The sequence below is a fragment of the Rhinolophus ferrumequinum genome, chromosome 14 (assembly GCF_004115265.2).
Source record: "Rhinolophus ferrumequinum isolate MPI-CBG mRhiFer1 chromosome 14, mRhiFer1_v1.p, whole genome shotgun sequence".
Classification (NCBI taxonomy): Eukaryota; Metazoa; Chordata; class Mammalia; order Chiroptera; family Rhinolophidae; genus Rhinolophus; species Rhinolophus ferrumequinum.
The window spans coordinates 45,300,495-45,327,857 of NC_046297.1; the positions used below are offsets into that span (position 1 = coordinate 45,300,495).

General features: G+C 31.6%; 1 protein-coding gene across 50 annotated transcripts in view; it reads left to right on the plus strand.

Moving 5' to 3' along the window:
* RIMS2 (regulating synaptic membrane exocytosis 2) overlaps nucleotides 1–27,363 on the plus strand; it is a 605,364-nt gene that overhangs the window by 475,444 nt on the left and 102,557 nt on the right. For 34 of the 50 annotated variants that reach the window (XM_033125918.1, XM_033125932.1, XM_033125958.1 and 31 more), the window contains one exon: nucleotides 1,571–1,743. The exons of 15 other annotated variants lie outside the window; for them this stretch is intronic. In XM_033125918.1, coding sequence (XP_032981809.1) covers nucleotides 1,571–1,743 — 173 coding nt within the window. Of the gene's footprint in view, nucleotides 1–1,570; nucleotides 1,744–2,598; nucleotides 2,851–27,363 lie in introns of all 50 variants that reach the window. One more of the 50 variants, XM_033125957.1, reaches the window with a different exon arrangement.

Genomic DNA, 27,363 nt, shown 5'->3' on the forward strand with positions numbered 1-27,363 from the left:
GATAGTGGAAGATCCTGGGGTTAAAAAACAGGTCATTTTGAATCTGAGCTAAGGGTTGTACTACACCCTAGTACAATTCATTTTATCTTAGCCAATATGTTTACATCTAATATTTGCAGCGAATCTTCAAGTCACGGTAAATGGCTTATATAAGATAATCATCTTCCTAAGGCTTTGTGAAATTTACCACACTCTATGTTTTGAAAAATCTCTGTTGCAAAATTGATTAGATAAGGATATTTCAGTAGTATGTTTGAAGTGCCTATAAAGAAAAATCTATTAGCAGATATTCTCTTACTCCAGGATTAACTGGCAGGACAATAATAATACTGGCATTTATTTACATTATGCCAGGTACCAGACATGTATTACATTTACATTTGAACAGCACTGGTTTGAACTGTGCAGATCCACTTATATGTGGATTTTTTTCAACAAATACTGTATATGTATTTTCTCTCTTACTATTTTCTTAATAACATTTTATTTTCTCTAACTTGCTTCACTGTAAGAGTACGATATATAATACATATGACATACAAAACATGTGTTAATTTACTGTTTGTTATTGATAAAGATCCAGTCAACAGTAGGTGATTAGTAGTTAAGTTTTAGAGGAGTCAAAAATTATATACTGATTTTCGATTGTGTGGGGGATAAACTTTCCTAACCCTGGTGTTGTTCAAGGGTCTGCTGTATTTATAGTTTTTAAAACAACCCTGCAAAGAAGATATTATCCCTTTTATTTTATAAACAGGTTTTTAAAAGTAAAGGAATTTGCTCCAGTTTACCCAGTTAGTAAGAGTTTTCCTTACTCTTGGTTTCCCAGACTCCAAAGTCTATTATGTTTTTTACAACCCAATGTCATTAATGTAAAGCATTTATGATGGTTTTCGATTTACCAGAATATTTGAACACCCAGAACACCCTGCACCCTGCCTGTGCCAGATAACTGATTATTTTAATTACAGGAAGTTTGAACTATTGTAAATAATAATGACTTTTTCTAGTATTTCTAGGATTCATCAAAATTCCAGCATCATTCAGAAATGAAACTTTCTCTTTTCTCTTGGCTATTCTAAAAACAGTATTTTAATAATTAGATTTTATGTTGTCTCTAGGTTTTCAATGAAACATAACGGATTAAAGAGAAAATTGATGGCTGCAAAATTGGATTTTATAAGTTACAATGGCAACTTTATCATACTCTTTTTTCAAATTTTATTCAGAAATAAAAAAAATTCTACTCCCTTATATTAAGCCAAATGTTTATTTCCCAGATTTTACCTAATGTTCTTCCCTGAGGCCATTGCTGTTGTGAAACTATTGTAATGGCCTTCATTGGGGTGTGGTGAAAACGCTCTAATTGCCTTTGCTAAAAACAAGGGTTTCATATAAATTGAATTTTTCTTTTAGGAGAATTGCCATTCACTTTTGTTTTATATGCAACTGAGTGGGGGTTTTTGCAGTATCCTCTGTGGACAATAAAGTGCTGAAATAGGAGAAGCTAATAATTGCTTTGTGTGGTAATACTGACAACTTCTGCGTATTTGTCAATCTGTGTTAACAGTATCGATCAGGATGGGATCCTCATAGAGGGGCAGATAATATTTCCACTAAATCTTCGGACAGTGATGTAAGTGATATATCTGCGGTTTCAAGGACTAGTAGTGCTTCTCGTTTCAGCAGCACAAGCTACATGTCTGTCCAATCAGAACGACCAAGAGGAAACAAGAAAATCAGGTAAGGGGACTTGAGCAGGAAACTACTCTAAATATATCCTAGAAGCTACTTATTTTTCTTTGGATAAATATAAATGTCTTTATTTCTAAAGGTTAAGGCAGTAAGATCTTCTATACATATTACTTTTTATATTTTGGTCTGCATTTCAAACTTCTTGCACAAGAGAGTTTTATAGAACTTATAACAATTTTCCTACTAGATTATTTGAAATAATATCATTAGTTGTTTTTTAATGTCTGCTGTTTAAGAAGTAATTCTGTTATTATTATGTCTTTATGAAATTAAAGTGACATTTTGTGAAAACTTGAATTTTTTTAATATTCTAAGATATATGAAAAATAATATTTTGAAGGTTTTTATTTTCCTAGGTGAATATATTTCAGTCATTCAGAAAACATGAGAATATTCCTTTTTTAATATGATGCTCCTTTATCCTCCTGAAACTTTTATAAATGCGTGAAAAACCTCCATAGCTTCTCAAAATTTCTAAGTGTCAGATACATGTTAGTATAATTTGTGTTCATTACCGGACCTATAGATTTTACCAGTACCTGAGCTAAATTATTTTTTTACTTCTATTGTATCAAAAAAAAATCTATAATGGAGAAACCAGAACTTTTTTCCATGCAACTTTGTAACAGGAATATATGATTTAAAAATAATTATGAGGAAGTGTTTTACACAGTGCTTCTCTGGTATACACTGGGGGAAAGTTTCAACATTTAAAAGTTTAATTTTTATTTATGTTTTAGTAGTTTTCATTACCTTTCTGTTTAATTTTGTATGCATTTTTTCTTACTTTCTCTTTCTTTTTTGTGTTTATTTGCATGCCTCCGATTTGTGTTGCTTTCAAAGGCCAAAGGGAATAGAAGAGGGAGGGAAAGAAGGGGATAAACATGAAGAGATAGTTCATGAGGAGCAGGAGGTAAAGGAAGAAAGAATTAATGAGAATGGGAAAGGGAAAGAAATTATAAAAATATGTAATAATGAAAAAAACAGAGAATCAGGAGGCGAGAAAAAAACCCAAGATATACCTGAGCAAGGGAATGAAAAAGAACAGTGGAATAAAGAGGATTTGCAAAAGCGATTCTCACAGGATGATGACAGGTAAAATATGTTTATTTTTGTAGACGTTTCCCTTTATGTAGTCCTTTTTCCTACCCCTAAAAACTGCTTTGCCATTTGCATTTGGTTTCTTTTCTTGTGGTTTATCTATATATCTTCTAATACAACAAATTAGTATGTCGGCAAATTATTATCAAATAGATTGAATTATTAAACAGTCTTTAATTTGTATCCACTAGCTCTGAGAGTCTTATTTGGTTTTCAAGTTACGTAACTGAATCAAACTTAAATTTCCCTTTATTCTTTAGCATTAATTATTTTATATCCTTCCCATTTGTAGAGTCACAATCTTTAAAATGAGGTTCTAAAGTGTCTGAAAATGTTTACCCTACTTTATAAGAAATACTACATACTGGAAATTAATTTTTAAAATGAGTAGCAAAAAGTAAACTTTATTCAGTCTCTGGCTCCTTTGCTTCTTAGTTTTCTAGTGGGTTCTAGTGTAGTTTTGAGTCCTGATGAGGATTTCAAAGCAGCGACAGTGTTCTTTCATACTCTGATAAAAAAGATTTGATGCCCTAGAGCTTATTAGAAGGCAGACATATTGAGTTAGGCCCTCTCGAAATTCATTCAGCCAGAGAAACTGTCAGAGAAGGAAATTTAAACAGGGGACAAAGACAGAGAAAAAAACACAAGCAATAAGGCATAAGGCAACTGTTTTCATTTTCATAGCACAAGGCACTAAGTTCCATATGAAGCTATCTTTACAGTGTTGTACTGAAGGTCAGATCTGCACAGTATGCAGAAACACTTCATCCCTCTACCCGAGGAGATGAGATTTCTCTAATTGCATTTATCTGAGACCGAGAATTGCAAATTATGTACATTTTGGAGGAATTGGTGTTTCTAGGATTCTGTCCAGAATTTGATTTTGTGTTAGTATGAAGTCTGTTTGATAAGCATACATTATTATAAGCCAAATTTTGCATCATTATATCTAAACCCAGTCTCAGTTTCTGCTTTACTCATAATTAACTCATAATTGGGACAGACATTTACCCCTTGGTTTATACAATTCAGTGGTTTAGTCTATGGTACTTCACTTTTTGTCTCAGATTGGTATGTTTAACTATATCTCTGCACTATGAAAGTTTCTAATAGACACTAAACCTAAACATGAATCTTAAGTTAGGAATATTTTGTGATTTGAGTCTAAACTAGTAATTTTAGTCTGTCTGTCTTCATTATTTGTCTAACTTTTGATAATTCCATTGGTTTATTAGTGAAGATAATTTTTCTGATTTAGGCATAGGATCATTTTGTCATTAATTCAGAGAGAAAAGCTTTCCAAGGTTTCCTTGGAAAGAAACATAGTTCCCTTTCTTCCAAAAACGGCAAAATATGAGTCTCTAATATGCTTTATTTTGTATATACTGTATATAATTAAATTCCCAATTTTTAATATTTCTTTCTTCATGTTCTTCAGGAAGAGAACACATCATTTTATAGGGAAAAGGGAAAGATGGTGTATTCCTAGAAATATGAGTCACTGAGGCACTGTACTCAGCTTAAGTAACTATAGAATATTTCTGCAACTATAAACTAGTCAGGCATTTCTCTCCAGGAAACATGTATTCCATAAGATGACAAGCAGTGTCAACTGCAATTTTTGTAAGAAAATATTGGTGACCCTAATTAATTGTTGCAACATACAATCTTGAATTTGCTTATATTTCTTTGAATAATACTAACACTCTTTATTCTGAGAGAAAATATGTCCGAGTACCCCCAGAGAAATTTTGTTTTGGTAGATGATAAACACAGTTACAGATTGGTTAAATGATCGAAACAACTTACATGCTTATGCAACATTATTAGAAATAATCTTATTCTATAATAAGATTGACATTTTATGCCTTTCACTTGTAATCCAAGCTTTCATAAATGAACAAAAAATTCTGACATCAGCATTTAAGTATTTATAGTAATGTTAGTATTTAAAATTAACACTGACCACAATAAAATCTATTGCAGTTGCCGTTTTCATTACAGTAATCAAATATCATTGTGATACAGAATTATATTATTTGTTTTATATTAAGTCAAATGATTGAGCATCTTCTAAATGTACAAGTAGAAAATGAATAGCAAAAAGTAAATTCAAAAAGTTAATGAAATATTTGCATTAATATTTTTCTAAGTTGATTAATAATATATTTGATTTAGCTATTTATATTTACACACATGTATATAGATCTAGTAAAAGCCCCAGTACCATTGATGATGATATGGTGAACTCTAGAAAGTATGAAATTATATTTGCCATTTAAAATATTTTTCTCTGTGTAGATACGTGTATTTTATGTCAATTTACATTTGCTGATTATATACCAAATATATGTGGTAATCTGGCCCAGAAAAAAAGTGTTAAGAGTAAGGAGAAATAGTTCATTCAACCAACATTTATGTAGAAAATTTCTCAGGCACGGTACTAAGAATTGGGGACAGAAATATAATTAAACATTTCTAAACTTCTAAGCCTGAAAGTGAAGCAGTTTCTTAGCTTTGCGTGGGTAGATGTTTAAGGGTAGCTCCATATCCAAAAAATGGCATCGAGGTACCTGAACAAATTCGCAAGGGTATTTGACAAAAGAATTTGGCACAGAAAGGGGAGATCTTAAATCTGGAATGAAAGATAGAAAAAAAAAATACTGGAAAGTATAACACTGTCAAAACCAACAATGTTGATAGTTTTGTGATCAGACTAGACTCGTATTCTTCCAGGCTCTGTTCTGGAGACATAAAACAAATGTAAAAAATTCAAGAAACTCATTCTCTATAAATATTAATTCTCAGACATTTCTATGGAATTACAATTTATCTTTTTTAAGAGAATGTCCTTGAGATAGAGAAATTTTTTAAAGGAAAAAGATGGCATCAGTTCAAATTTTCATGAATAGCTGTTTTTAAGAGACTTAAGCCATTTAAATTATCTGGAGAAAAATTCTTATAATCTTTAGAAGGGCAAGCAGAAGAATTGTTAATGAAATATTTATTGCTGCTAATGTATTAGTTTTAGATCAGAGTTAACATGTAAAAACACATATTCCTGACCATATAATACAATTTGATGGATATGGCATATGTATGCCTATGTTATATACCTCTATAGGGACACAGTGTATCTCATAAAAATAAATGTGGATTAGGAATCTAAGATATCTGGATTCTCATCCTGACTCTGTCACATGTACCTACCTACTTTATCTGTTTGGGCTTTTTTGCTTGGAAATAGGAGAATGGAAATTCATACTCTCTTCCAGAGTTTAGATGAATATAGAACACAGGAACCAGGAAAGTAAGCATCTTCTGTTTTGCTGATGATTTGCCTTTATAATCATGAACTCAAGAGATAATTGATTCGGTGACTAACTATTAGTAGAACAAATATCTCTACATGAATTTCCTCATACTTGCCCAAACTAGAAACATGGGCATCACTCTTTACTAGTCCTTCTCCACTGAGCACAATTCCTTCCCTCCAGTCACCAAGTCTTATTGATTCTAATGCTTAATTAATTCTGAAATATGTCCATTTTCCCCAACCCCATTTCTACTTTCATAATTTAAGCTGTATCTTTTATGGAGATTACCCTGTTCCCCAAAAATAAGACCTAGCCAGACAATCAGCCCTAATGCGTCTTTTGGAGCAAAAATTAATATAAGACCTAGTAAGTATTACATTGTATATTATATTATATTATATTATATTGTATTGTATTATATTATATTATATTATATTATTAGACCCGATCGTATAGTAAAATGAGACCAGGTCTTATATTAATTTTTGCTCCAAAAGACGCATTAGAGCTGATAGTCTAGCTAGGTCTTATTTTCAGGGAAACATGGTAATTTAGTAGGAAAGTCTTATCTTTAAAAATAATAACCCATAAATCCTAGCTCAATGACAATAGCATAAAAAATGAGTAGTCAAAGTTTTTCTGAAGTAGTTCATATGTGAATTGTGTACTTTAAAAGAGTGAATTTTATGGTATATGAATTGTATCTTTAAAATGGCTCTGTAAAATAAAAGGGAGGGGGGAATCTTATTTGCTTCTTCAATAAATATTATGGGAATAGTGTTGATAAAATGCAAATGATAATTTGTTTAGGGTTTAGTTTGTCAAACATCTTTTATTCTATTCCAATACCCTTTAAGAGCCACCTTTCCCCAAAACGTTTATTAATCTCTTTCTTTTTAAATTCTTGCTTACATTTTTAACATCACCAAGGTGCTGAAGATGAATAAAATACAGACCTTTTTCTTAAGAAAAGGTGATCAGTTTCTTTCCTATTTTGTACAGTCCAAAATTTGTCCTTTGATCAAAAGTATAATCATTGGCCTAAAACTGTGAACTCTCTCTATATTGAATGTTCTCAATTTGTAATTAAATAAACTATTCTCATTTAAAAATTAGGAAAATAACTGGATTAAATGTTGATTTTCTGTTATATTTTCCATGTGTGGTAGAATGTGCTTGTGATTTCACAGTCGTCATATGGGATCACTGAAAGTGAGAGATTTCAGATTTGATCATGCATGTAGTCTGAAGAGAAGGAACATTTGAAGATAGACTACTGTGAAGGTACAGCTACTAGAGTAAGAAGCTGAAGCTGAAGAAGGGAAGGGTTGGGATCCGAAGCATAGGTGGATGGATTGGCTCAAACCAGGGGACAGATAGATATGAAAATAGATAGTTATTAGGGAATTGGGAAGTTGGTTGTCACTACCTGATGGCCTTAATGTTCTCAAACACATAAGAGGCAAGAATATAAGAGATTGGAAGTTCAAATAGAGATTTGATTTGAGGATTAGGAATAATTACCAAAAAAAATAGGAGAAGTAGCTGACCAAGGACAAACTAAAGGGCTAATGAATAGTTGTGCAGATCCAGCTGAAGGTTGGAGACCAACAATTTCAAGATACACCAATGTGTAAGAGCAGTGTGATCTTTTCTAGCAGCAGTCAGCCAATCTAAGTGTAGAAACAGAGGAGTCAAACTGGAGCATTTGTTGAGGGTTGGGAGTTTTGATGGACGTGGGGTTGTTGGAAAAATAGTAGTGGAAAGAAATTGAGGATGCTTGTGTAAACGTCAGTTGTAGACCAGAAAGAATAAAAGTCCAGACAGGAACTGAGAGAGTAGGAGGATATAGAGAAAAATCTAAGAATTCGAAAACTATATGATGTAGTACAAAAACAAGTTTTGGGTGCTGGAAGAGGTTTTTGTTAGACTGTGGAATTGAAATTTAAGATTTTTGTGGTGGAATTATTCCATTAGTTGATAAATTCTAAGTCATGAGCATTGGAGTGGAGGGTAGATGAAAAGAATAAATATGAAGGTAACAGGAGATATGTAAGTTTTGGAATTATTAGGTATTTGCTTAGGTCTTTTTAATGAATACTTAAGCTTCGTAGGATTGTGGTAAGATTGAGAATTAAAAGGAAGACTAAACCAGGCCCTAAAAACTTAAGTGAATGAGGTAGTGACCATGAGGTTATCAGATAATAGGGGAAAAAAAGGAAAAAACGAAGAAGTATATTTTGGCATAGCCAACAGTCATAAGCTGTAAAGACATTTAAATTTTTTAATAAAAGTAGAAGAGACATATATTCAAGAAAAAGTAGCCAGTAGTCAGAAATATCACAACTTTGACCAAGAATAGGCATTTGTCACTAGATAGGACTTTAGGGCGAAGCAGTGTGTTCAGGGAAGCACTAGGTTTTAGTTAAGACAAGATATAGATTGAGTGTTGCATTGAAGTAAAAAGGATTAGGAATGAGTAGTAAGGTTATAGGTTTGTAATACAACTTTTGCTTTGCTATTGGTGTCATCATATTTTCAGGGTGATTTCTTCAGCAAACTCATAATATTTCTACTTCAATACCATATCTATATTCTTTGATATGAATTTGGAGATCAGTATTAGTTAAAATTTACTCCCACATCTTACATAAATTTTAAAATATACAGTTTAATTGACCTTGTAATGTAATCATTATTAGCAATTTCTGTTAATTTGTGTTTCTGTGGTGACTCATTATTCTATCCTGTTATATCACACAGAAAGTCTTGTTCAGAGATGTCTACACAGATTCATTTTTACTGATGAATTGATTTTGTTATGGCTAAAATACCAATTTATGTTTGTATGTATGTAAAATGCCCATTAGCATTCGTTTATATATTGAACTTTTTTGTTTTCTGGCATTACCACTACTGTTCAATACATAGGTTAATCTTTCTGTATTCTTGCCTTGTATAATGGGTAAAATTCATTTTTATGCTACTTTTAAATATTTATTTCTAACATTCTTCCCACGTGTTGTATGTCAGAGATCAAAATAAATTTAGTCTGAAAGTAGAGAAATAATTAAATTGGAATGACTTCTACCATACAAAATAATCACAGTAGGAGAAAAATTGCTGCAGTAGTTTCCATCATATTCAGTAGTTACTTTGACAAGTCAATAGGAAAATTAATCTACAGCTGTTATTCTAAACTAAATGCAGCATTCTGACCAGGGACTCCGACAGATTTACAAGTATCGTTCATGATGAACAAATTTAACATACAGAGGTTTGGTTTTTGTAGAAATAGTAAAAGTAAGCTCACGTTGGAAGTCCAGCAGTTTTCATGCATGAGTATTATTGTGGTAGATACCAGTAAGTCAGTATAGTCTGGTACTGTCGTATGGCTTCATTTTTCAAATTCTGATTCTCCATGTGGAGAAATGGGGTCTAATCTTGAGGAAGCAATAGTCAAGGAAAAAAACCAAACCTACCAACACCTGACCTTAGACTCTAGAACCGTAACAACACAATTCCAGTCTTTATTTTTTTTAGCCTTATATTACTTCACCATTTCACACATGCTGACCCTTCTCATTACAGGCTTTTGCTTTTATTGCGTGTATGCTTACATTGATTTTTGTGTCTAAAGTATGGTTTCTTTCTTTCTCTTTATGAGTAAAGTACGTACCCATCTTTCAATACCCAACTCAAATATAAATTCATCCAAGAAACACTCTTCTCTTTTTTCACAATTTATCTAATATTCTTTTACAATAACAGTATCTCTGTGGCACTCTTTTCTCTCCCCTGCGGTATAGTTATTGAAGTATATGTTTAATCTACCATGGTTGACCATTAGTTAGCCTTTTGAAGGTAGGGTATGTATCATTTCTATTATCATACCTGCTAATATCTACAATACCTCACACCTGTATGAATATATGAATAAATGAGGTTGTAATGAAGCAGTGAAAGTTTAGAGGCGTGAAGAGCTTCCCACAGTGCTTCTAGCATAGTGCAGCACCCAATATGTTTATCTCAATCTTCTTTGACAAAAGTTTTTAAATAGTCAAGGAGGTCATATTTTTTCCAAAGGATATAAACCTCTTCTTTGTTTCAGCAATCAATGGAGTTTATTTCTTAAGAATTTGTTTTATGACCCACTTGTATTCCATTTAGGAAAGATAGGTTTGGTTGGTTGGTTGGTTGACTGATTTGATGTATGATGAAGAATCATTTCTCTCTTTTTTGCACCTTTCAATAGGATTTTAGAATTCATTTTACACCATTCTTTTGGGGGAACATTAGATTGGTATGAGTTTGTCTAATCTTTAAATACTGCCTAATGAGCTCTTTTGTTATCTTTTCTAACATGGTTTTCTTTCACTCTTGTTAGATAGACTTCATACAGCATTTTTACGTATAAATTAATGATTATCATTTGGGGATGGCAAAAGTAAGAAGATTTGTAAATCAGTTTTCTTAAACTTTCTTTCAAAATATTTTGAATAAATGATATATAAAACAATATTGAAGTTATCTAACAACAACTGCAATTTTCAGGACATTCTATGACTTAATCAGCTTTATTTTACTATTTATCATGGAGTATGAATTACTACCTTATGTTGGGAATTCGGCTGGCTTGTTTTGAAAAGTTGTGACTATGAACTTAATGTCATGTTACTCTGACTCATTATAAGCATAATATTACTGTCATTCAAAATGTATTTTTAGTATTACAATAAATAATGCTTACTTCTTCCAAAATATGCATAAGACATAACATATAATAATGGTTAAATGTTAGCTCTGGATTCAGACAGAACCTGGATTGAATCCTGCTTCTCCCAGTTCCTAACAATGTAAACTTGGGCAAATAAAAACTGTGTTTCGGGGAATAATAGAGTAACTGTCTCACAGCGTTGCCATGAAAATTTAATGAGATTATATCTTTAAAGCTCTTAACACCTTTCCTGGCACATGACAAGTATTTGAATAGTAAAGATTGATAAAGAAAGAAAGTAAATTTGTATAATTCTGACTTTTTTTGGCTTTTTAGAATTGCATATTTCATAGAAACTTTCCTACAGCACTTTGCCACATGACAGTTCAGAATAAGATAGATCCTTCTTACAATTTCTGCAAGACAAATAATTTTCCAAAATACCAAAAACAATTCATTATAAGATAATGTCACAAAGTAATATGTTAGAGATTCTGGAAAACATTTATAAGGTTTGTTTCATAGTTTGATATGGTTAACCTTTAATGGTCTTGAAATTAAAATTATTTTATTTCTTAAATTGCCTTCATTTATTCAGCAGATATTTGTTATGCCAGATCCTGTGCTAAAATAGGGGAAATTGTGGTTAACAAAACTTAATCTTTTTCTCAAATTGCTTAAAGTTCAGAGGGGAGATAGAGAAGGAAATAAATGATTACAGGATAGAGTGAAAGTATAAAAAGTAATTGTAATGTGTTGATTCAGTAATAATACTTCCCTGTGGTACAACATTTTAATAAACTACTTAATTATATCATTTAAAGCTCTCTACTACTAACTGAAGTGTAGGTGCATGGAAAATTGAAGTTGCAAGAGGTTATCTAAAATGCCCAATATTAAATAATTTAAGTGTCAAAGTCGTGATAGAAATCATATATTTTGACACCAAAGTCCAGTGTTCCTCTTACTTCATTGTAGAATGCCTTTGAAATCAATAAATTGAGGCAAGCAAGAAGAGACAAGTGACTCTTTCAGCATTGTACAGGTAGGAAAACGTTCTCAGAAGAAAACTCGTGACTTCTATAGCCTCTAATCATTAAGAAGTCTTTTTTTCTGATTTAATAGCTCAAGAACATATTTTAGAGCTTTATCAAACACTTTCTCTTAGCTCTGTGTAAACCAAGCATAAGACTTTTAAAATCCAAAAAATAAAATAATTAAAACATTACATATTATTTTACGCTTGGGTCCCTTAGATACTACTGTTTAGTTTCTTTTAAATCTTCCTGCCATGTGAATCTGAAAAGGTCTCTGGTTAAAATCAGTCAGTGAGGTAAGACTATGAAGTATGAATACTTAAATGTATAAAATTGAACTTTTTAAATCAGTGCTTTCCAAGTGCATTTCTAGAAAATTAATCCCATGAGCTGATGCTTCAAAATAAATGGTTTTATGTCAATAAATTTGGGAACTACTATACATACTGTTCTTCCTTCAAGATTCATAGCATACATCAGCACTCTGAAAAGTCCTGTAATAAAGTTTTGTTTAACTCAGCATTTCCCAAACTTTATGATGGACTCTTTTAGTGTAGTAATTTCAAAATGTGTCCTGGGAAACATGCTTGAAATTCAATGACATACTTTAATTTTCCATTTCTAACTTTGACCCCCATTCCATCAGTGAAATGAAATTTTTTTATATTGCTGAGTTTAAGCATAGGATTATGATGTAAAATTTGGGATTGCCCAGAAGAGATCTTAGGAGCTGAGTAAATTTACCATGGGATTGGATCTTGTTCTTAAAAGGACACGTAGACTAGGAAAAGAATTGTAAAATCAAATAGGAATTAGCAAATATGACAAAGAGGAGAAACATTATCTAAGAAATATGAGATAAGATTTGTCTTTCAAGTAATAATTACACCAGTAGAGGGAATACATAAAAATGGCTTATATAATTCAGCAAATATAATGAGCATTTATCAGTTTTGCTGACTTTTCATGTATATTTTTAAATTTGTATATTTTAAAATGTCTTAATTCATTGTGACTATTGTTTAGGGAATCACTTCAAACAAAGCAGTTAAACCACAATGTGAAGGGATGTTGTTAACAAGTGGCCCCTTTTCTATCTTTTTCTGTACTTCTAAATAACACATTGGCTTGCGATCTGTAGTTGCTGAAATGAAAGGAGATTATAGCTCTAGTGTTCTATTTATGTTGTTGGTAGTGGTGGTGGTGGTGGTGATGTGTGTGTGTATGCTTTGCTTTAATCAAGCACATGCTTAATAGAAGAAGAATCTCCATTTCCCAGTTTCCATCTAACTTGATGCCTTCTTATTTCTAATTTTCAAGACTTCCAGAGTTGGTTTTACTTTTTTATTTAATGGTTATTTATATAATCCATAACTCCCATATCTAATATTTTAACACATCATTAAACTTTATTTCTACCATTCATTGGAATACCCCACTCTTCATTAAAAGAATTCTACATATTATAAAAGAAACAAGCAAGTTCCATTATGTTTAAGGATACATAAAATATTCATGAAAGTCTGTCAACGTAATGAGTGTATATTAGAAGGGAGCTATTTATAGACATTTCTTAATGTATAGCTACTTCATTGTCCTATTATACTTTCAAAGTCTCCACCACTTTATTTTTATCATTGTTTTAATAAATGGTAATGTTAATATCATCTTTGTATCACAGAATGCTTTACTGGTTTAAAACTGATTTTATATATCAAGATTCTGATGTTGCTCTAAAAAAATAAAATTAGAATTTAGGTTCAATCTGTACAAGTGGTTATAACTACAAAAATAAAAAGAACCTATGATTTAAGTAGGTTTCTCTCAGAAAACAATATTTAGGGTGTACTGAAATGTTAGTTTCGTGGGAGCAGACTCTCTATCAGTTCTGGCACTGTCGTATCACCAGTGCCTAGAACACTGCCAAGTGTAGCATAGGCCCTCAACCAATGTGTGTTGAATAATGAACGGATGCCTATTTCAGCTATTTATTTTAAAAATTTTTTATTAAAATAGCTGAACTAAGAAATGGATAAGAAAGATAATTCTAAAGACTCAAGATTTTAAGGCCAAATTATTAGACAAAATTGAGTGCCTTTCCACTAATCCTTTAGGTGCTGTGAAATATTGTAATCATCATATTCCCTCTTCTTGATTGTAATTTTTCTTGATAATGATTTACTCCTAAAATCTTAATGTAGCACTTCTCTCTCATAGTTAAACTATTGTACACAGAAAGCCATAGACCATTATGGGAAGGGGCTTTAGAAATTCTCTAATTCTGACTTAAAGTTAGGACTTCTCCTATGTCAGTGATTCTCAAACCAAGCTGAGCATTTTAAAATATAAATTTTTTGCCCTTGATATGAAAATTCTATTCCATTATATCTAGATGTGATGATTCATAACCCTATACAATATCACTGATAGTTTATTGTCCAATCTGCCTGAAAAATTCAGAGCTCTCTACCTTAATGAGGCAGTCCATTATGTTCTTGGAGATTTGGAACTAAGTGAACACTTCATACGGTATATAAATATTTATATATTTATGTTGTACAACTAAAACTTATTTAAGATTGTACATCAACTATACTTAATAGAATTTTAAAAACTTTTTATTAAAAAATAGAAAAAAAACCTTTTCTCAATTGAGCCAAATCCTACCTGCTTATAACTTAAAAAAAGATAGAAAGAAAGAAAGAAATTCCAGTGTCTTAACCTGGAGAGTGTTTATAAAGGTATTCAGTTTGTAAGTATCCTTTCATTGAACATATGTCTTATGCATTGCTTAGTATTCATGATATATTTCACAACTTTAAGAACATGGATTGGAAAAGGATTGGAAAAGAGAGTTGTGTTAGGGACTATCATCTCAGAATTGAACCAGGTTATATTTAACCCACCAGTGATATGTATGGTTATAAATATATGGTTATATATACAGTTATATATATATAGTGATATATATTATACGACACACATTTGTAATATATTTTAATATATACATATTTATAGTAATTCTTTATTTTTTGCTTTGGCCAAGACATCTTTTTTTTAATTTATTGAAGAGACAATGGTTAGTAAAATTACATAGGTTTCAAGTGTACATTTCTATAATACGTCTATATATTGCATTGTGTGTTAAAACAGTGTAAGTTTGTAATAATGATATGAAAAAAACAAAGAAGTTAAAAGATGAAGGAGGGAACAAAAAGATAGTAAAAGGATTAGTTAATATATTTTATTTAAAAATATATAAATTGTGCTGTAAAGCCTTTTTAGTAATCTTTTGAATAAAATCAAATCTACTCTCTAGTAGTATTTAAATACCTTAGAGTTTTGTTTATAAATGTTAATACCTAATATTCCTGTTAGCTATAGTAAGACTGTAGAACCAAATTATTTACATTGAAAAATCTGACAATTCCATTTTTTTCTGAATTGATGGAGTAGATGTCTAGACCGTTATCATCAGCAGAGTTGCTATGGAGAGTGATAGACTAAAACTCAATATTCCTTCAATGCTTTTTTTGTTCAAATTTTTTTAAATCATTTAAAATTGTTATTTACCTAAATTTATAAGAAAACATTTTAGTCCTTTAGTTTGTATTTAAGGATTTCATATTTTTAAACTTTACTAACTATGAGACCACCTGTAAATCAATATTTCTTTATGAATTGAAAATAATGAAATGCATTCTCAGAATATTACTACATAATAATTTATAAACTATTCTGCAGTGACAAAAAGTAATAGTAGTGCTATAAAGCTAAGACTATAAATGTATTTAAATTTGCATTAATTTATTATAAATCCTAAAATATAATGCTAACTATGGTGACTAAATTCTTAAGCTTTTAGCAAAATAAATAGCATAAATATGAATAATAGCTGTCCCTCATTTCTTTTTATGTCACATATAGTTGTCTATTCAAGAAGGTATTTTGTTCAAGTCAAGGATTAAGTTTCTTTAGTGCTACATTGACAATAGCCTACTTAAGATCTATAATGAAAATCACATGCAAAAAAAATGCCTTAATGATCTTTTAGATGGTTCAGTAAGACTAGGATTTTTAACTTAATTAGAGCAAAATCTTTAATTGTTCCTCCTCACTCCATAGAAATAATTGTTCAGTGTATCTGGCTTTGACCAGCTAGAACAAACTTAGTAGAATTATTATTAACCATATTTTACTCCCATGATTACCAGAAATAGGAAAGTGACCATAGAAACCAAGATAACTGAGATTTGTCCTAAAGGCAACTTCCATAGAATTTTCTCCAGACTTATTAAGTTTAATTTCTTTGACTCCTGCAGTTTCAGTGTTCTAATATTAGTCTGGGCATCTCAGACTCAAAGGCCTGAAGGTGCCAAGCAGGTAATATAAGTGATTAAAATCAGGTTTAAGGACCAGATAATGTTGGGAGTTGTGGCCAACTGGAGAGCACGTGCTCCCTTTAAACGGGTAAGTGCCGCTCAGCTTCAGCTAGTCGTTGCCCTACAGGGATGAAGGCAAGACCACCAGATCTGATGTTTCAGGAGACCGAAACCTCAGTTCTTGTGTTAACTTTGTAAACAACTCTTCTGGCCCTAGAAAGTATACCCGTGGGCCAGATCCACTGGGTTGGCCACCTGTTTGCAGCTGAAGTAGTAATTGTTAGAATAATGTCTGAGTTACTAAAAGTTCCAAGTGATAAAAACAGAATACATTGTTTTCTTCATATTGTCCTAGCATGAAAACTGTTCATATGTTTTAGAACATTCTTTAATCATGTAAATTCAAACAGATTAATCAGACACAATATTACATTTCTAAAATATTCTTATTAATGATTAGATAGACACATAGATAAAATAGATACATAGATAGATACATAGATAGATACATAGATAGATACATGTATGTTAGAAACTAATTAAACTTTGGCTCTTTGCCTCATTTTCCTCCGGTCACAAGCCAAATAATAGAATGTTATATGGAATTGTTCTGTAGAATGCCATAAAGCCCTTAACAAATACAAAAAGAAGAGCTGTGATGGACTTGAAGTGTCTAAGAGTGGAGCTAATTATAGAAATGCTAAATAAGTATAAAGAAATGATGTCTCCCATGTAGAAAACTGTTTTTTCTATATTTTATAATGTGACTACCTAAATGAAGGAGACATTAAATTAAGCTTTATTGGGATTGCTAGAAAATAGAAAACATTAAGTTGGTTCTAAAAATGGTTTTAATAAAGCAGCTCTTTAAAATGCAAAATTAAATACTATTGATTGGTTTAGGGCTTGTTCACATGATATTCAGTGAGTTAGATTGAATTTTATACTCTCAGCTGTCATTTTTGAATTTTGGAGATACTATTTAATTTACCATGAAAGAGAATGATATCAATTTTGTTTTTAACTCTGATCAAGTATGTGTCTAAAACCAAACAAGCATGGCATTGTTACAATTATTATAATTATAGTACAGTAATTATTATTATTTGTAAAGCTGGATAAGATTTCTTTTTAAAAAACCCTTCCTTTATTGGTCAGCCTAACTTAGGTGTAAATAGTAGTCACAATATACTTCTCATTTATTTTTAAATGATAAAGAGCTTTTCTTATATCACTCTAAGTATAATATTGTATTGTGTGAATTTGGAAAAATTGTATATACAGTGAATTACAGCAATATGCTTTGGAAATCTGCTCACACTTTGCCTTCTTTCTGACCTAGTTATTCAGAAATGTATCTATACAAATTTATTTCAGCTTTGTCCAACATTTATCACACTGGACCTATTAATATTTAAATTATATACATGATATATGTGAGCATACAATGTGTATATTGGCATATATTCTGTATTTCATGGATATCTTATAATTTAATGTATTCAAACAGGCTTACAGTTTTGGAGTAATTAGACTTTAAAATTTGTGTAGGCATAAATATTTTGAAAAATAATTTATCTGAGGATTTTTAAAGAATGTAGTTATGAGCAAAATAATCTTTACATTTTCTCCTGATTGGTTGTGTGGAGTATTGTCTTCTGCGTTCATCAACAAAACCCAATATCTTAAGATAAATATTTGGGAAATTTTGTCTTCTCTCTTCTTGTACTGAATTCTGAGATATCTACCATAGACTTATCAAATTTCTGGTTCCCCTCAGGCTGCCCAATATCTGTATACATTTATGTATTTAAATGTATAGTTTAAGGGAATTCTTAAGACTTTGAACTGCTGTCTTACTAGGACATTTATATTATGATTACAAAGATTGTTTATGATCAAATCAAGGACAGAATACACTATGACCTTCCATTGGCACCGGGTACTGAAAAGTTCAGCAGAGGAAATACATTATGAGAAGAAAGTAAAAATACTTCCAATAAGCAAGACAGTTATTTCACTGGTAGGGGAGTTTCTTTTTTTACCATATTTTACCTGTTAATTATGATAAAAAAGAAATATAAAAATTTTGTAAATTATATAGTGTGATAGATACTTAGTACCATAAAGAAAGAACTTCATAAGAAAGATGTTTATAAGAATGTCATAGTAAAAAACTTGATAAAAAGATTCATTCTATTTCCAGTTGATAATTATAAATTGTTTAGGCTAAAGTTTCATGGTTAGTGTATACGACATATTCTCTTCAATTATTGTTAGAACCAGAACTTTGTATGTGATTATAGTACTTTAGACATGCTGTAAATCCAGATTTACTGTAATCTCTGTATATAGCAATTAAAGAAAAACGCTTAGCAAAATAAACTTTGCCCATAAATTTGAAGAGTAAAATTTTCAAATAAATTCAATATGTCCCAATATTCACATATTCATTAGAGAGAGTAAAATTGTCTAAATGGTAATTTTAAAAAGATTGTTTTTAAGTTTAAAATTATGTTATTCATTTTGTTTACTTCTAAATTTGGTATCTCAGTGTTCTCTCTGAAACAAAATTTACAATACAAATACATCATGTCTGTTCTGGCAGTTTACTATCAGCTTCTACTTGATTGGTGCCTATGAATCAAGCTCCGGGTTGAAGCTAAATAAGGGCAGTTTAACCACTCTTGCTGCCACATTACTGTATTCTAGCTTAAAATAAAACCCATGGTGACTGAAAAATTACAATGCCCTAGAGCCCACAGAAGTGACACACCCTTATCTGTTGCTTGAACAGCAAAATGCAAGTATGGATAGAAATTTTGATTGAGATTTATTTTGTCATGTTAAATAAAAGGTTATTTCAGAATTCTATTTTTACTTAAGCATAGTAAAAATTCTTGTGTTCTTAGACAAATATAGAGCACATTGTGATATGCAGAGTTAATGCCCAATAATTTTCCTAGCACATTTCCATATGGTACAGCAGAAACAGCACTCAATTGAATAGATTCTAATTCCATTTGGCTGTTAACACTCTGAGATGTGGGGCAAGTATTTTAATTTTTTCGGTTTCTTACTCCTATAGAGAGCAAACCAGATGATTTTCAAGTCTCCTTCACCTATACAATTCAGATGTAGATCATTATAGTTTTAACATTTAAGTAACATTTGACATTTAATCTAAATTCCAAAAATATGAGCTAGATAATAATTTATAACTTTGAAAAATGAATGCTTAACATTTTTTGCTTTTTAGCCAATGATATAAAGTATATTTATAGTTATTATTACTTAATTCCTCAAGTTAGTTGTTGACTGTTTTTTGAAAAAGTATCTAGGAACCTTTCCATCTGTATTTTCTTTCTCCATTGGACAATTTTGAGATGTGTTTCTAGACTGATGTTCATGATGAGGGTGAAGACGATGTGTTAGTCATTTCTGTATCCATTAATCACAAAGTAATTCATTCTCATTGAGAATTGTGTGTTGCCTTAGATTAATTAAATCACTCATTAGCTAAAAAAAATTAAAGGCTATTCTTATTCACTATTTTGGTTTGTTTTATACCACACAGTGTACAATCAAATAGCAATGATTTTTTTTATTTAAAACTTTAAAAAAATGTTTTCTAGAGAAAATACCAGGATATTAGCCTTACAATAGGCAGCAACAGTGTTATAAAACTAAACCACAGAAAGGATAAGGAAAAAAGGAAAAGACTTAAAAAATACCACAGTTTTTGGTGTCAAGATATAATTAATTCCATCACACTGTGGGGATATAGCACCATATGTCGGTGTGTAAAAATCCAGTCTTTTCCCTCTAGTCACCACTGAAATATAAAAGAAATGAAAATGCAGATTAAATTAATTAAGTGGCTTCTCTCCTTAGCAGTGTTTGACAGACAAACTATTAACTTCCTTCTCCTTTCCTTCTTTCTTCCCAATCCTCTTCTCTCTTTCCCTCTCTGTCTTTCTCTAACCATTTTTCCAGCTGCTACATTTTGGCAATTGCGATAGTTTCTAGAGAGATATTGAGACGTATGAAAAGCAGTTGTTGCTTTAAGGAGGTCACAGTGAGTGGAGGACGTGGACATTTAAATAATTACACTACAATAACTAAACTAAATTGGTAATATAAAGATATATTCAATAATAGAATATTTTATAGTTACATATGTTAAATGTTAGTTACACATACTAAATAATCAATGATTCCTCAGTTTCCTCATGTAAGGAAGTAGTGTAAAGAATCTTGGGAGATCCCAGTTAAGTTCCAAGGCACAAATTCACATTCCTGATTCCTGCATATTCCAGCAGATGCTATACCATTTCAGGGTACTAGTATCTATGCCAGTTAATCTGAAAATTCTTATTTTAATTTGGTTTTGATAAGGTACTGGAATAGACATAGCAGGAAGTAACAAAAAAGGGAAAAATACAAGACTATTAGAAAGAATGAATCAGTAAGTTTTGATGATTTATTGAATTACTTCACTCATTTATTCAATAGATATTTATTGAGTTAATACTAAGTGTCAGGCCCTATTCTGTATGCTTGGGATAGATACAGCATTGAGCTAACAGACAAAATTCCTGCTATCACGGAGCTTATGTTTTGATGGAGAAGACTTTAAAGTGCTAAATTAGTGCACCTGATAATTGAGGTGAGTCTGTGTTTGCTAGAGTCAGGGTTTTTTACCAGAGCACAGATATCCTGTTACCCCGAAAATAAGACCTAGCCGGACAATCAGCTCTAATGTGTCTTCTGGAGCAAAACTTAATATAAGACCAGATATTATATTATATTATTGCATTACATTACTTTACATTACAGATACAGACCCTTACATTACAGATACAGACCCAGTCTTATAGTGAAATAAGACTAGGTCTTACATTAATTTTTGCTCCAAAAGACGCATTAGAGCTGATGATCTGGTTAGGTCTTATTTTTGGGGGAAAACACAGTAGTTCTAGGGCCCACTTCCTTCAGGCATATGCTGATGGAGGGGTGATCTTACCTGAATGTAGGGAGCAAAGGGAAAGGAACAGGTAGAAAACTTCAGTGTTTCTACTTTTGATAACTAAAACTGTTGAAAGGAAAATTGGGTAGGTGAAAGTTTCATGAGTTCTGAACAGATAAAGAGTAAAACATTTTTAAATTTTGAAGTTTTAAAAATAAGGAATGAAATTGGCTTGAAGCTAATTGGATCTGCATATTTCTATTTAGATACATAGTTATAATCTGTGACAGGAAATAAGAATAATCCATGTTATTATTATTGAAATTTTATTAACTTCATGTTTAACTTCAGTTTTTAAAAGGATGGTAATAAAAATAAGGCATTAATTATACCACCTTGAGATTATTGTAAACTATTTCCATGGCAGACATTTAAATTTCCTATTACCCTATATATTTTCTGAATAGAGTACTTGACAATCAATAAATTACTTTTCCTTTCAGAATCCCAAGAAACATGAATTTAAATAAAGTTTCACGTACTGCTGAATAAATAAAGGAAAGAATATATGGCTTACCAAATGACACTATGTTTTTGTATCTTAATTTTCAGTTTGCTAAGGTCATTGGTTGCCATGTTATTTTTGTATAATGGGATCTTCCAGAAGTGTTCAATAAATTAGAATGAAGTGGAGTGACATTTTTAAGCAAAGAAAATACTGCATTTCAATATGAGAGTGGCTAGATTTTTGCCATCTGAAAGAAGATACTTAATCACCTTTTAGAAAATATGTTTATTTTATGCTAACTTTCAATCTGTATATTTCTTGATTTTAATGTAGAACCACAGGAAATTAAGGGATCTTATGATATTTTAACAACTCTAAGAAGCTTTTATTCTAATTATCTTAGGCAATAATTTTGAAAAGTCTGGGTCAGAGAAAAATCATGTCTATTCTTAACTTATTATGAAATACCCAGATCATTCTACTTGGGCAGCATTTCTCCCGTTTAAAAATAAAAACCTCTAAAAATTAAATTTTACACTAGTTATAAAATAGTGTTTAATTGCTGAGTACAACAGATATTATTTACACTAAATTTTTATTGAGTGAATCAAGGGAGGACAGTAGGCTGAGGTATAACAGTAGATGATTTTTTAAAAATCATATATTTGATGTGCAAAGTACATCCTTCTGTTATTTCTTAAATACATTTCATGCAGAAATAGGATATAGTCAAATGTCAAATATTGGTGGGAAAAAAAAATTGTGAATGGTGGTTAACTTGTTGTATTCTTTAAACAATTTTAATTTCTAGGCCCAAGGACAATTCCGAATGATTTAAAATAATTTTCAAAGCTCAAAATACACATGGTCAAATGATTTAAATTTTCTGTGGTTAAAAATTATTTTAAATCTTACAGGAAAATAAAAGAATAGTGAATATGTAATATGTATGTAAGAATATGTAATATGATACATAATAAAGTAAAATTAACTAATTTCCAAATAAAGTTTTCCTACATAAACACATGAAAAAAATTCCAAAGTTAATTTTCTTATATGTGAAATTATCAACCAAAGTGGACCTGTACCAACCTTCGTACCAAAAGCAACATTTTATTTTTCTCAAAATTTAAAATCAACTAGTGTAAAAAAGAAAGAAAAAGAAAAATTAATGATATACAATCACATTTTACATGAGAGAAAAAAATGTTTTTCCCCAAATCATTCTTAAGTGTATGCTAATCAAAATAACACAAAGAAGCACCTCATATGATTCCAGATAAACAAAGAACTAATTAAATATAATGCAGATCATCCTTTAGCTAAATAGCTCCAAAAATGTGGATAACTATGGCTGGTAAAGTCCAGTAATATCTGCTTTCTGCTTATTAATAGACTTAGAAATTTAACCATAAAATTCTATCTAAGCTAAGAAGCAAAACTAACCAATTCAGATGTTTGAATAAGGTCATTTTTGATTAGCCTCCAACACATTTTCTTATGTGATTTTTGTATGTCACTGGCATTAGAATGACCAGAGAAACTTCAAAATGCAAATGTCTGACTCTCATGCCCTAAGTAGCACATAGAATCCCCGAGGCTAAGGCTGCAGACTATATTCTTGAAAAGCTCTTTTAGTGGTTCAAATATTTGAGAACTGCTCTTCTAGTTCATCTGGAAATTGTGTATTTCATATGCTCTTATAACGGAACAATATAATTCAAAGACAAAATTTACTGCTTGACTCTTTGCCCAGCTGCCTTTGGGGATCTTCAAGTTTCTGGAATTATCCCCAAAAGCTTTGCCAAAAGAGAAGTAGACTTGTCCAACCCACAATTAAAGACGCGGAAAATCAAAGATTACAATCAGCATTCTGTGGTTTGTCAGTTTGCCCCATAGAGAACAAGGAACACTTTGCCTTATTGGTCCTGTCCATAAATTTCTTGTCACTGAATATGAAAAACAAGTGACAAGAGAAGAGATTGGATTAAAAGATGGTGAGTGGTAAGAAGCTGCAGCAGCAGCGCAGACACAGTGGAGTTGGTATAAACAGCCAACTCACTCAGGAGGAAAGACTGAAATCTGAACAATCCATGTAATTATGTTGTGCTCTCCATAGTAAAGGACCACGCTGTCTATGCACACATGTAGATCACAACATCTGGACCATGATCTCTGGGAGTGATTGAAGTTGAAAAAAAAGTATCTTCTGGTCAAGTTAAAAGTCTAAACACTTCAAAATGCCAATTAACAGCAATGTGCGCTTCATCACTGCAGGAGAGGCAGCACCAACTCGGGCCATTCTGCCTTTGTTTGAGCCCTGACTCCAGTATTTTCATCCAGTTGTATGACTGCTCAGTTTTCTCATCGTTAATTGGGATAATAATAGTACTTACATCATGGAGTCTCTGTGAGGTTTAAATTAGTTAATATATGTAAAGCACCAGGAACAGTGCCTAAGCACATAATAAGCAGTTATTATTCAAATATAAAACAAAATTATATAACAAGTAAAATGTCAGCATATCATAAAACTTTGGAAAGGTGCTGTGGCATTGCAAATAGTGCATCTATTAACACAGGAAATCAAAACAACCCTAGAGAATTGATAAAAATATTATTATAAACATAATTATGGCCTACTTTCACCATGATACAGGTCAGTAAATTAGGTGTCTCCAGATTGAAAATGAGTAAAAATTGACTATCTGTTCCTAAATGTATGTTCATCTTGGTGTCAGAAAATTATAATCCTTGACCTTTCAAAAGGTCACACATTCTAAAAATGCAAGCAAAACCTTTATGTGTGTAGGCAATAGCATCTGGAGCCTCAAAAGATTTGATGAATAAAAGAATAGCGGTTGATCCTCTCTTCCATGTCTTTGCGTCTTTATAAGACGTAAATTATAATAAGAAGCTCATCTTCACTGCTCTTTGTGTTTATAAAATTTCTTCTCTTCAGAAGCAAGGTTTAGTGTTGGCTGATTTAGGTGCTCCTGTGCTTACAACTAGGATGTGGATTAGATGACAGTGAAATCTATGTCAGTGCTGTAACACCAGTGTTTTCCTAATAAAAGCCAACTTCTGTGTACTCCGAACCCCCAGATCCACAGGCTCCTTCTGCACTGGTAGGGAGGAATTGGAATTTTGGTCAATTTTTTATTCTTCTTCTTATGTTTCACTATGGCTTGACCAAAGCAAGTCCACTCGAACCTTATGTACTTATTGAAAAGTAATGTAAGTATGGAAGCTGAGAAATTATTGTCAAAATGCAAAATAAGAGGTCAGCCAAACCAAAAAAAAAAGTATGCTGATGCATAATGTTTTACTGGCTCTTCTACCTTTTTGTAGCTTCAGTGAAACATAAATTCCAAATTCACTTGGAGGATATCAAAACTCTGATGGCTAGATAGAAAATAGTGCCAATGAAATCAAGTGAAAGGTACAAATTGATTTGAAAAAGAACCTATGGGGCAATGAAATGTGTTGAGGTTTTGTTGGTGGGTGCCTCAGGCCTGCAGGATAATACTGTGCTCAAGCAAACGGTCTCTAGAACCAGGTAAACTTGGGTTTAAGTAAAAACCACTCATCAGCTTGTGACCTTGCACAACTTACTTCCCAAATAATCAGTTTGTCAGCAGCATGGGTATAATTACCTACTTCAAAGATTCTGGTGAATGTGAAATGAGATAAGATATATGTAAGGTGCTTAACCTAACGGCATGGGGTAAGCATTCAATATATGTTAGACAAAGGTAGAAGCTGTTTTTGAAGTAGTGTGATGATATTTTGAATGGAACTGAAAACCCAAAGCACATTGATGACATTATGACAGTGAGAGTTAGGATTTTTTTTTTTTAAGGGAAAGAAATATCCTTCAATAAAGCTGCTTTGCTTTTGATTTTGTCAATAGGAAATCCATACAGCTATGTTTGCCTCCAGAGATAAGGGATCAAAGAGGAAGTACAAGTTTTCAAGCCAGTTTTCATCATGGCCACTCTGAAGCTAGTGCCCATTCAGTGTTAAGTTCCAAATGATCTGAAACTCAGAATAATAAATGATATTTATAATTATTATCCTAGTCATTAACAAAAAGTTATTTCAATGGCTTTTGTAAAAGGTTCCTACCTTATAGTACCATATATATTTAAATTTTAGTTGTGATAACTCTCTAGAATGTTTACTTGTTTCAGATTAATTTTTCCATAAATGTGTCTGCTCTTGGCTATTCTAAAATATTGCCTGTTAAGGTTGTACTTGTTTTAATTGAAATACTAATTACTTCAGAAGTGACCTAAGGATTCACAAAAGTGGAGTAAAGGTGAAGTAAAACCATTAATTCAACAAACATATGAATATCTTACTCATCTATGTCCAATAGTAAGTGCTCACTAAATGTTAGAAAGAATAGACAAATGAGTAAAAGAATGAAAGAATAATGTGTATAGAATATAACGTTATATTTAAGAGTGCAGGTTCTGGAACCAGTTAGGTTTGAATCCTGGCTCTCCCACTTACTATCGAGTATGTATGTGTGACCTTGGACAATTTACTTAGCTTCTTTGTGCCCAGTTTTCTCATCTATAAAACTGTGATAATAACAATAGTTTCCTCATTGGATTGTTTGAGGATTAAGTAAATTAAAACTAACAAAACATTTATACCATGTAGTATGCACTGGTAAATATTTGCTGTAATAAGCACAATAAAAAAAGAATTTCTGACGACAACTTCAAAGGCAAAACTTACATGTGAAATGCCATCACTTTACAAAGTCATGTACAACATTTTTAAGTTGAGAGGAATGAAGATTGGGTTGGTAACTCAACTGTAGCCAACTGATACTGCCTCTACCCATGTTTCTCATATGCAGGCCTTTTTCTCACAGATTGGTGATTGAGGAAAAGGGGAGGGTATTTGAATCTAGTCTGGAGTAACACTTAGGCATTGATACCTCAGCTCACATCTTAGCCCAGTTAGCCCAAGATTCTATAAGCAAGAATAAATATTTTTCTCTTATAAATTTAAAAGATATTTAGCCACTCTATTAGGTTGGTGCAAAAGTAATTGAAGTTTAGAAGGTTAAAAATAATTGCAAAAACTGCAGTTACTTTTGCACCAACCTAATATTTAAAACAGGCGAAACAGGGAGGCTCTTCTGAGTCTAATGGAATGACCGCTCCTGGTCGTACCTGGGGGGATGCCTAGATGCTCCAGTCATAGGAGTGGGAATGAACCAGCACTAAGTTTGTATTTTCCTTAGTTACCATCTGATCAGCAGGGTCATACAGATAACATGGGTAAGAAGGTGTTTATCCAGCTTTGTGGAGGGTATTTAGTCATTCCTCTGTGCTGATGAGTTGCATGTATGAGTATCAATTTCCACGGGTAATGGCTTTTCCAAAGATTACTCGAAGACTACATTTTTAATATTCAAATAGTAAGTCATTTTATCTTCTAGTCTTTGAGGGATTAATATGTAAAGAGGTTAATTATATAAAATAATCTATCTCTTCTATAACAGAATAAGCAATGCTGTTTAGCCAGCTGTGCCCTACTTAATTAAAATTTTGATTT